General features: G+C 41.9%; 1 protein-coding gene across 1 annotated transcript; it reads left to right on the forward strand.

Annotated features, from left to right (window-relative positions):
- On the forward strand, window positions 1-7,908 carry LOC138967333 (uncharacterized). Its single transcript, XM_070339864.1, has 2 exons — window positions 1-199; window positions 5,477-7,908. The coding sequence occupies exons 1-2, from the start codon at window positions 87-89 to the stop codon at window positions 6,219-6,221; spliced, it is 858 nt and encodes a 285-aa protein (XP_070195965.1). The 5' UTR covers window positions 1-86; the 3' UTR covers window positions 6,222-7,908.
- Window positions 7,909-11,165: the final 3,257 nt, after the last annotated feature.

The following is an 11,165-nucleotide window of genomic DNA, read 5'->3' on the forward strand; positions in this document are numbered from 1 at the left end:
TTTGCTCCAGTTGAATTAGTTCCTGCCCGTCGATTTTCTGCTTTGTAGGTGACTATCGTTTAGATTGTTACTCTGAGGTGACAGAGATGGACGCCGCACGGCCGTCAAGGAAGAGAAAACGAATTGCCAACCCGGTCAAACAGACGACAGAAACTGTTTCCGTCAAAACTACCGCTTGTGACAAGTCTCAAGCAAAAGGGTGAGCATTTGATCAAGACAATCAGAAACATAATTGTGGACGTATTACTCTCTCTCTCTCTGTCAGTGTCTCTCTCTCTCTCTCTCTGTCTCTGTCTCTCTGTCTCTCTCTCTCTCTTTCTCTCTCTCTTTCTCTCTCTCCGTCTTTGAAACACTTGGGCAGTTTAAAAAATACATCTCTTTCCATGACTGATTATAAACGATTGCAAATTCTTCCTATCAAAGATAGATTTGACGGTGTGATGATGTATAGAATTATGTCAGGGAATGCACCTACACTTACTGCCTCACTTGAAATGTAACACCCCAACTCCAAGAATTGACCCGCTGTACAAGTCGAGTCTATCATATTCTGGAGCAATTATGTGGAACGCCATTCCTAATATAATTAAATTACGAATTCATGAAACATCATTCAAGGAATATTACATGCTGTTTCTTTGACAAAACTTATAAGAAATATTATCAAGCACTGAGCTGGCAAAATGTAACTGCAGGGTTCGTACAGAGTCCTTGAACCCTGGAAAACTCCTTGAAAATTGGAAAACCTTTTCCAGGCCTTGAAAAGTGCTTGAAAATAGAGTTTTGTTAAATAGTCATTGAAAAGTACTTGATTTTTCCAAATTGTTGCCTATACATTTCGTCAGCAGCTTGTCTTATTTAAAAAAAAAATGCAACCCCCTTTTTTTTCGTCAAATACAGTACACACATTTTGGGAGAATAAAAGATCGAGTGAAAACGAAAGTAGACGAACTAACTATTACTAGTCACCCGTAGTTGCTTCCTTTCCCGGAAGTTGGCAAGGGAAACAACTACGGAATGACTAATAGTTTGCAGACTTGAAAAACTGAAGGTAAGCTTGGTGCTTTGCATTAATTTGAGGAAAATCATGTCCTTGAAAAGCATTTATTTGGTCCTGGAAATGTCCTTGAAAACTCATTGAATTGTATCAGCTGTGCCCTGCAGGAACCCTGTAACTGTAATCTCTGATTATATTGAAAAACATGATTATATAATTATAGGGGGGGGGGGGGGGGGCGATGCTTTACCACGTGCACCGGGAATGGGCTTTTTGGGCGTAACGTGCGTGGGAATGGGGAAATTCTCGTAGCGTGCACAGAGCCTCAGAGGTCCCGCGTGCACCGTGCATGGAGCTTTTTCGTAACGTGCACCGTGGATCACCGTGCATGGCACTTTTGGCCTCAATGTGCCCGTGCACAGACCCCCCCCCCCCCCCCATGGTGACCCTCATATTAATAAGTCATATAATGCATGAAGGATTTTTTTTTATATACAAACAAATATTTATCTGTTATATATGTGAACAGCTCACAGGGCCGGACCCAGGGGGGGGGGGGGGGGGGGGTTCCAGTGGTTCCGGAACCCCACCCCTGGAAAAAGCATGTACCTTGCTTTGAGTGTTTGTTTTTTTTATACTAGTTTTAGCACCAAAACAATGCTGCTCTTAACCCTCAAAACAAGGCCCAGAATGCACCAGATTGCACAGATTTTAACCGTTTTTCAAAAATTTTCCGGGGGAGCATGCCCCCGGACCCCCCTAGTTCGCTTCGCCACTTCGCTGATTTGCCCCCCCCCAAAAAAGGAGGAACCCCCCCCCTTACAACTCATTTGGTCCGGCCCTGGCTCAGATCATGGGTAATTTTAACACGGCTTCACATTTAAATGCTTATTTTATAGCCATCCATTGAATTGAGAAGAAAACAAAGCATACTAAACTGCTAAGCATGAATCAAACAATAAGAAAATAAAAAGAACCAACAGCATCGTTTTGTATGTGTGGGTAGTAAACACGTTTTATTTACAAAACACGGCGGAAAATGGCGACAAATTTGTTGCACAGCGACAGGTCACTTTCTTCAACCAAGGCCAGTACTTTCATACATGACAAAGGAAAGCAAATATGGCCTGAATAATAAAGTTATAGTGTTCCTTTGCGTGTCTGAGTGATAAACTGTTTTAACCAACTATCTTCTGAAACGTAATTGCACTCAGCAGATTTGTCTTCCGCTCATAACTTTCGTGTCACACGGTCTTTGCGACAAACAGATAGATCGCATTCTCGCAGAAAATCATTGACAACACAGACCAGTAATTTTTAGCATTGCATTTGGGAAGGGCTACTATTATAGTGTGTTTTAAGAAAGAAAAACATTACAGTATCGGCAGAACACGACCAAATGAGTTTTCGTGTCACAGCGTTATGGGCGTGAGATTGTGTTCTCACACTGTAGCAAAATCATTGACAACACAGACAAGTCAGTTTTAGCATAGACATTGGGAAAGGCTACTATTATAGTGTGTTTTAGGAAAGAAAAACATTATAGTATCAGCAGAACACGACCAAATCATAACAAATGAGTTTGCGTTTTGGGCGTTATGGGCGTTTTTTCACACTGCAGATCATATCTCAAAAACTACGGAGTGGATCTTTATGAAATTTGATATGGATATTTTTGACTGGATTTTCTCATAGAAGGTTTTTCCGTTTATTGATAGGACAGTTTGATGACGTCATATTTTACCGTTTGCCAAAAGGTCGAGGCAGCACTTTCACAGTTACAGTTTTTCATCAATTTGACCGAATTTCTTATCACACAATCTCAGATCTAGGCCGGATTATGGGATTGCATTTCAGTTTGGTCACTTAAAGTTTTGTTATTGAAATGTTTGTTCGAAATATGTCATTTTTTCAAATTTTTAAAAACTAATATTTGAAACAAAAAATTTATATTGGTGTATTCCCTATTGCGTCCTGTATCTAAAACTATATAGTTTTGTTGTTTTGTATTGATAATTATGCTTAAAAATGAAGAAAACCGATAAATAACCACTATCTTTATTTATGAAAAAAGACACTTAAAAACAACTTCTATCTATTCCTTACCATTTTCTGATTCCAAATATATATAGTTTCATGGTGTTTGACGTTGAAAATAGGCTAAAACTTAACAAACTCGGATCGTTGAATGGAAATTATACTTCCAAGCTCCGTGCAGCTGACAACATGATAAAAACACGTCATTTCAAGTGTGGAACACGCTCATGACGTCATACTGAAAGGTGATGAATTATGGCTTTACCTTGCGATGTTTCATTTCAAACATGGTAACATTTTTAAAGGGGTTTCTTTCTCAGATTTCTGTTTGCCCTCTGTCTGTCTCTCTATGTCTCCGTCTGTCTGACTGATTCAATTAAATGTGTAATTACTTAGTTTTGCAAAAGTCAAACTAAGTAGGATATACCTAATTGATTCAGGTCTCTAAATTCTTATTGTATAATTGTGAGTTTTATTCAAAACAAATTTAATTGGTGTTTTAAACTCAATAATGGGGCATGCTGTGATGAGTAGAAGAATGTGTGCTTACGAGCAGAAAAAGCCCATCAAAGTCAAGAATCGTGTTTTTCTTTTTCTATTTTCACCTTGTAGCTTCATACAGACACTAAGCAACAGTGTAGTTCCACTTCCAGTGCAATATCTTGTACTTTAATTTTGACCATCTGTTTAAGTTGTAACACTTTATTGAGCTGTTCATATAATTTTCAAGCATTGCTAAAGAATCACAATGCATCTTAAAATGTCTTATTGGTTGCTTGACATGTTAATTACACCCCCGGTATAGGGGTGTGTATAGGTTTCGGTCGATGTGTTTGTTTGTTTGTTTGTTTGTGTTCGCATATAGATCTCAAGAATGAACGGACCGATCGTCACCAAACTTGGTGAACAGGTTCTATACATTCCTGAGACGGTCCTTACAAAAATTGGGACCAGTCAAACACACGGTTAGGGAGTTATTGGTGGATTAAAATTATACAAGGACTTATAGAGGGACATCTTAATGGTCAAAGGGAAATAACCATTCTCACTCAGTCACTGCCACCAACTGAGAAGGTTATTTCCCTTTGACGGGGGTGTTTTTCCTACCTCGGAGGAATTTCTTGTTATGGTAAATATGTTGTCATTTTGTACTATAGTTAAACTTATCTTCTATTTCTTCTTGTTTGTTACCCCTCAATGGGTGAGGGCCGGATGAAAAAAAACATGTATACATCTCTCTCTCTCTCTCTCTCTCTCTCTAATTATTGAGATACCCTCAACGGGCGAGGGCCGGATGAAAAAAGCATGTTTGCATTGCTTTATATTGATTTCTGTCAGTGTCACTCTCAAAAAATAAAAGTTCAATTCAATTCAGGCTCTGTCACTCCGCTCTGTTCTGAGGCCGAAAGCTGGAAAGCACTTTTCTTTGCAGTCCTGAATTAAATAATGATAATAATAATAATAACTGGACATTTTTAAGTGCCTAACCTATGGCTCTAGGCCCTTTACAAAAGAACATATATACAGAATAGAACAATTAGATAATGATTCAATCGTTGTTCAATACTTCTGTCCATAAAAACATTGGGGACAAACACACTCGTTCGTGCGCACGCACCACTTTCCCCTGAATCTGTAATAATTCATGATTTGCTGTCCGGTGATGATGGTCACTTGCCGACAGCGGACGGCGGCTGTTGCGCGACCAAACGTCAAAATTCAAAGTTTGCTAATCATTAAAACCGTGAATTTTAGATAGGATCTGTGCTAAACACTAAGACAGCAGAATTGCCACTAGCTTATCAACTTTATTTGATTTTTCCGCTTAATTTGTCATCTGCTGTATTATTCAGGGCCTAGCATTGTAAGCCGTTCGGCGTACTTTACGCCGAAATAATATCTCCAGTACGCGGAACTCGATTTGGTGTACGCCGAAATGCAAAAACCTGTTATTCCCAAACGGTAAACCCAAACAGTCCCAGCTTTCGTTTTGTGCGCCGTTTGGTTCAATTCTCAATCGGTTTGACAGTTTGCTTGAGCACGCACTTCCTCTGGCATCGCGCGAGCATGCTTTGTGCCGGTGTTTTGTGGCTCTAGACTTGAAATAATGTCTCGAAGCGACATTGTTGAACGTGGTCAGCCATTCAGTGACAAAGAATCCAGGTATTTCTGGAAGTGGGAATGGCTGGATTTCGTGCGGAAGGCAAGTCAGAAGAAGTAATGTGCCGATACGGACTATGGACTATGGCATAATTTAGTTGCTCAATCTTCTTTGGGGGGGGGGGGGGGGGGGGGTCATTTTAGGTAAGCCCCCCGAACCCCCAGACCCCGCCTTTGTAAGCTGAACTCACTTTTTCCAATGCCAGGCCCTGATTATTCTTATCATAGTCTACAGCATCGGTGTCTGTGAATAGTCAAACCGTCTTGTCTCTTTCGTTCCAGACCCCATGAAGCTAGTCAGTCCAAGCAGAACAAAGTGACCTTCACGACAGCACTCGAGCAGAGAGAGCTGGAGGAATTTGCAGCCTCTGATAGAGGTAAAGCTGCCACAGAAGTCACCATTCAGGCGGAGTGTTCAGATGAAAACTCTCCAAAGATTGACTTTGGCGTGGTGTCCTTCGCCAATCTGGAGTCTCTTAACCTTCGTTGTCAGGCTGTAAAGGCCCTGAACTTTCAGGGTAACAATTACCCAAAGCTAAAGCACCTCAGGATGGACAGCCTGTTGGATGAGGTGCAATCCGTCAACTTCGACTTACCCCTTCTGGAAACAATCAGCTTCCAGTTCGTCAACGTGAATGACCCGAGGGGTTTCGGCAAGTCCTTGAGTCGCTCACCCAGACTGAAAACGTTCTCGTCGTACAAGCTGTATGGTTTGTTAATGGGAAGTAAGTTCCACACACTGGCGTTGCCGAGATGTGAGGTCTTGGATTTCCACCGCGCAGAGGGCTTGTTGCGACTTAAACTCTGGGCTCCGAAGCTGAAGACTCTGAATCTGCAGTCGTGCCATGAGCTGGAAAAAGTCGTCATTCTGGATCGTAAACCACAAGGCTACACGGGCGAAGACTACGAGGTTGATGGTGAACCCACCCCCTATACGGTCAACATCGACAATGTGTGTGAACGGCCAGCGGGTAATGTTTTGACCCATACGAGATGTGTTCGCGTCCTTGGCAAACCTTTTGATTAAGAAAATTGTCTGGATTTTTGGACGGTTTGAGTCGCCAGGATTTTGGGGCGTTTTGAGTCACCTGGCCTTGTGGTTTCTGCACACTTTTGAGTTGAACCTCAAGCAATCTGCTATTGTGGTTTCATCTTAGTTTTATTCGGATCTACAAAAAACAAAGATTAAAAAATTTGACTGATTTATTTTAGTGAGAAAGACTTTAAGAGAGAGGGGGGCGGTGAAAAGAGAGAGAGAGAGAGTGTGTGTGTGTGTTTTAGTTCGTTTTCATAAGATTGAAAAAAACTGCGATCAAAAAGGGACATTTCTTGAGTTCAGGTGTTTCGAGCCGCCTAATGCCAAGTTTGCCCAAAGCTGCAACAAATGACTGATACTTTGTGCGTGTGTTTTAGGCATTCATCATGATATCAGTGGTGTAGCCGACTGAGCAGTTTTCTAGATATTCTATTGTTGTTGGCAGTTTGCTCTGCTGTTGTTGTTCCTGCCCTCTGTACGTAATTCGAATCTCCAGCAACAAGCTGAAAAAATTGAGCCATGTTAATAGTGTGTTTTAAATGCAAAATGAAATTCTTCCCCATATCATTAGCAAACCCTGTGATTAAGAAGAGGATTGATTTCGGGATGTGGTAGTTTCAGTTACAGCTGCTGTGCTGTTGTCATTCTTGTCCACTTTTATTCCAATCCCCAGTAAAAAGATGGAACATGTCAGATTTTCATTGTGGTTTGCTTTCTTCAGAATATCATTATCAAGCCGAGCGACTGGCTAGACTTAGTTTATTGGCTGTATGGCAACTTGGTTTGTTTCCTGATTGTTTGGTCGGTTTTGTTTGGCGGAATGTTTTTGTGTGTATTGTTTGCGGTCTTTTACGCTTTAGTTGATGTTCTTTTCACATTTTGTAACTACTGAGATAATTTTTATGATTAAACTGTAATGAAAGCACAACAACGCAGATCGTGTGTGTGTGTGTGTAAATAACTGTTAAGATAACCACATTCGGCAATTCACTGCAGGCTGAGGCGAATAGACGAGCAGACCTGTTTACCCTTACGATTTTGGCGTAATTTATTACGATTTTCTGCAAAAAATACGCCATTCCGCTATCCGTGTCAAGACTACGATTTTCATAAATAAAAAAAATGTTAAAAAACAAAAAGTTTTTTTAATTTTTTTTTTTTTTATCAATTCACATGTTTGGCATTGTTTTTTTCAATGGCAAAATCGGGTGAAAAAGCACAGGACTGACCAGAGATCATGTCTGTCTGATGAGACGCTGGAGAGCCTTATTCTAGTGGTGAAGTCTCGCCCTCACTCATTCGGCAAGCGCAAGTACAGTAGAGAAGCGCTTGACACACTGAAAAAGGCCTACTACGAGCAAAATAAAAAGAATCAGTGATGCATGTGCTTTTGATGTGATCTTCTTTGAAATTATGATGACTACAAAAACTGACTGATGTGTTTTGTTTGTGAATGATGAATATATGTGCATGATTGCGTTTCGCAGACACAGTTGTCATGTGCGTTGTAATTGGCGACGAATGCTGGATGATTACTATTTTTGTGCCAGGATTACTATTTTTGGGGCTGAGCATTACTCCAAAACACTTATGGGGGTAAACAGGTCCGGACGAGAGAGAGAGAGAGAGAGATAAAATAGCGGTCTTTGAAGTATCTTGCTAATCCCCCCCCCCCCCCCCCCCCCCCCCATTATCAAGCCGAGCGACTGGCTAGACTTATACTTAGTTTATTGGCTGTATGGCAACTTGGTTTGTTTCCTGATTGTTTGGTCGGTTTTGTTTGGCGGAATGTTTTTGTGTGTATTGTTTGCGGTCTTTTACGCTTTAGTTGTAGATGTTCTTTTCACATTTTGTAACTACTGAGATAATTTTTTATGATTAAACTGTAATGAAAGCACAACAACGCAGATCGTGTGTGTGTGTGTGTAAATAACTCAAGATAACCACATTCGGCAATTCACTGCAGGCTGAGGCGAATAGACGAGAGAGAGAGAGAGAGAGATAAAATAGCGGTCTTTGAAGTATCTTGCTAATCCCCCCCCCCCCCCCCTTATCAAGCCGAGCGACTGGCTAGACTTAGTTTATTGGCTGTATGGCAACTTGGTTTGTTTCCTGAATGTTTGGTCGGCGTTTTGTTTGGCGGAATGTTTTTGTGTGTATTGTTTGCGGTCTTTTACGCTTTAGTTGTAGATGTTCTTTTCACATTTTGTAACTACTGAGATACTTTTTTTATGATTAAACTGTAATGAAAGCACAACAACGCAGATCGTGTGTGTGTGTGTGTGTGTAAATAATAAGATAACCACATTCGGCAATTCACTGCAGGCTAAGGCGAATAGACGAGAGAGAGAGAGAGAGATAAAATAGCGGTCTTTGAAGTATCTTGCTAATTCCCCCCCCCCCCCCCCCTTATCAAGGCGAGCGACTGGCTAGACTTAGTTTATTGGCTGTATGGCAACTTGGTTTGTTTCCTGATTGTTTGGTCGGTTTTGTTTGGCGGAATGTTTTTGTGTGTATTGTTTGCGGTCTTTTACGCTTTAGTTGTAGATGTTCTTTTCACATTTTGTAACTACTGAGATAATTTGTATGATTAAACTGTAATGAAAGCACAACAACACAGATCGTGTGTGTGTGTGTGTGTGTGTGTGTGTGTGTGTGTGTAAATAATAAGATAACCACATTGGCAATTCCCTGCAGGCTGAGGCGAATAGACGAGAGAGAGAGAGAGAGAGAGAGAGAGAGAGTAGCGGTCTTTAAAGTATCTTGCTAATTCCCCCCCCCCCCCCCCCCCCCCGGCCCCCGTTGATTTTATACCGAGGTTAACCCAGCTTCTTTTCTGCCTCAGTGTCCCAGTTTGCATCCCGTCATAACAGATTACCCATCTTTCTCAGACCTTTATGACCCCTTAAATGCAATGACTTACTGCCCTTGGCATTAGCCAGTGTCGCGTCTCCGCGGCTTAAAAATGCAATACATCACATCACGTGTTTGAGACTGAAGAAATGCCAGCTGCTGAGCCTGGCTGACTTCTGACCATAGGCACAAGGACTTAGTGAACACGGAGATTTCATTGGATATAATCTCAATAAATAATACTGTATAATTTTAGTATAATCCCATTACTTTATTATCCATTTTCTAGGAAATTCTGGTCGATTCCTCCAAGCGGAAAGCCAGTAGCAATAAGACTCGCACTAACGAAATATTTGCGTGTTTTGGTGTAATCAGCCATCCGCACTTCTAGCAGAATGACCGAGGACATACCCCCCGCGCAGGGCCGGACCAAATGAGTTGTAAGGGGGGGGGGGGGGGTTCCTCCTTTTTGGGGGGGGCAAATCAGCGAAGTGGCGAAGCCACAAGCGCGCGCCTGCAAAGCAGGCGCGCGAACTAGGGGGGTCCGGGGGCATGCTCCCCCGGAAAATGTTTGAAAAACGGTTAAAATCTGTGCAATCTGGTGCATTCTGGGCCTTGTTTTGAGGGTTAAGAGCAGCATTGTTTTGGTGCTAAAACTAATAAAAAAAAACAACACTCAAAGCAAGGTACATGCTTTTTCCAGGGGGGGGGGGGGGGTTCCGGAACCCCTGGAACCCCCCCCCCCCCTGGGTCCGGCCATGCCCGCGTGTTAGGTGGAGTCCCATATTGGTTCGGACGAGAAAGAATTTGCCCGATGCTCCCCAGCATGTCGTAAGAGGCGACTAACGGATTCTGTCTCTCCTTTTACCCTTGTTAAGTGTTTCTTGTATAGAATATAGTCAATTTTTGTAAAGATTTCAGTCAAGCAGTATGTAAGAAATGTTAAGTCCTTTGTGCTGGAAACTTGCATTCTCCCAGTAAGGTCATATATTGTACTACGTTGCAAGCCCCTGGAGCAAATTTTTGATTAGTGCTTTTGTGAACAAGAAACAATTGACAAGTGGCTCTATCCCATCTCCCCCCCCCCCCCCCCCTTCCCCCGTCGCGATATAACCTTCGTGGTTAAAAACGACGTTAAACACCAAATAAAGAAAAAGAAAGACCGAGGACCTTTACGCGCCACGGCGGTGACACGGGATCGCGTCAACTTGAAGGGACCGTCCTTCCCGTGCAAGACGTCAAGCACACCACCACATTTTAATTTTTGTGTTGGTACATGTGATAAGATGACATTAATGTTGAAGTTTGGTACGTGTCAAAGTGGAAGGATGTTCTTAAAGGCACACTCCCTGTGAAAACAATTTGGCTCACCGTCTCAGATCTGGCCAATCTTTTACATGGAGTAAGTAAGACCATACCTCCATTTGGTCATATGCCAAAATTAAACACACTCACTGCTTGCTGTCGTTCGTGAGTTTGACTTTTTTTCTATAATGAATTTGTTTTGTTAAAAGCAACCGGTGGCTTATACGAAGTTGATTCATTAAAAAAAAAATCCCAACGGTGCACAGAGAGGACCCATGCTGTTCATTTTGTCATGCAACTAAAGTGGAAGGATGTTTTTACCAGGTGACATGTATAGATCTAAAAGTCTGGCTAGAGGCCTGACTGAGTCGGTGAGAGGCCGAATTGTTTTCACGATAAGGATTGAGAATTATATTCATCCACTTCGACACATGCCAACATTCAACAGCCTGATTGCTTCTTGTGCAGATTCACAATTGTTGTTGTTGAATTGGCACCTATGGTTGGACCAATCACTAGCGAGAGGTGTGTCGGAAACATGTGGACAGGAGCACGCGTTTCTGACAGACCTCTCGCTAGTGATTGGTCCATCCTTTGTCAGAGGTTCTGCAAGAAAAGATCACTCTCCTACAACCCCGACAGAGTTATTTTTGGAATTCGTTGATTGATGCAGTAAGAGACATTCTATGTATATGGTGAGGTTTATCACCGGAGTTTTTGTGTTTTCCCCAAATCGCAAATAGTTTAGGTGAATAGGTGCAAGCTATCACCGATTCC

This window comes from Littorina saxatilis, linkage group LG1 (genome assembly GCF_037325665.1).
Source record: "Littorina saxatilis isolate snail1 linkage group LG1, US_GU_Lsax_2.0, whole genome shotgun sequence".
Classification (NCBI taxonomy): Eukaryota; Metazoa; Mollusca; class Gastropoda; order Littorinimorpha; family Littorinidae; genus Littorina; species Littorina saxatilis.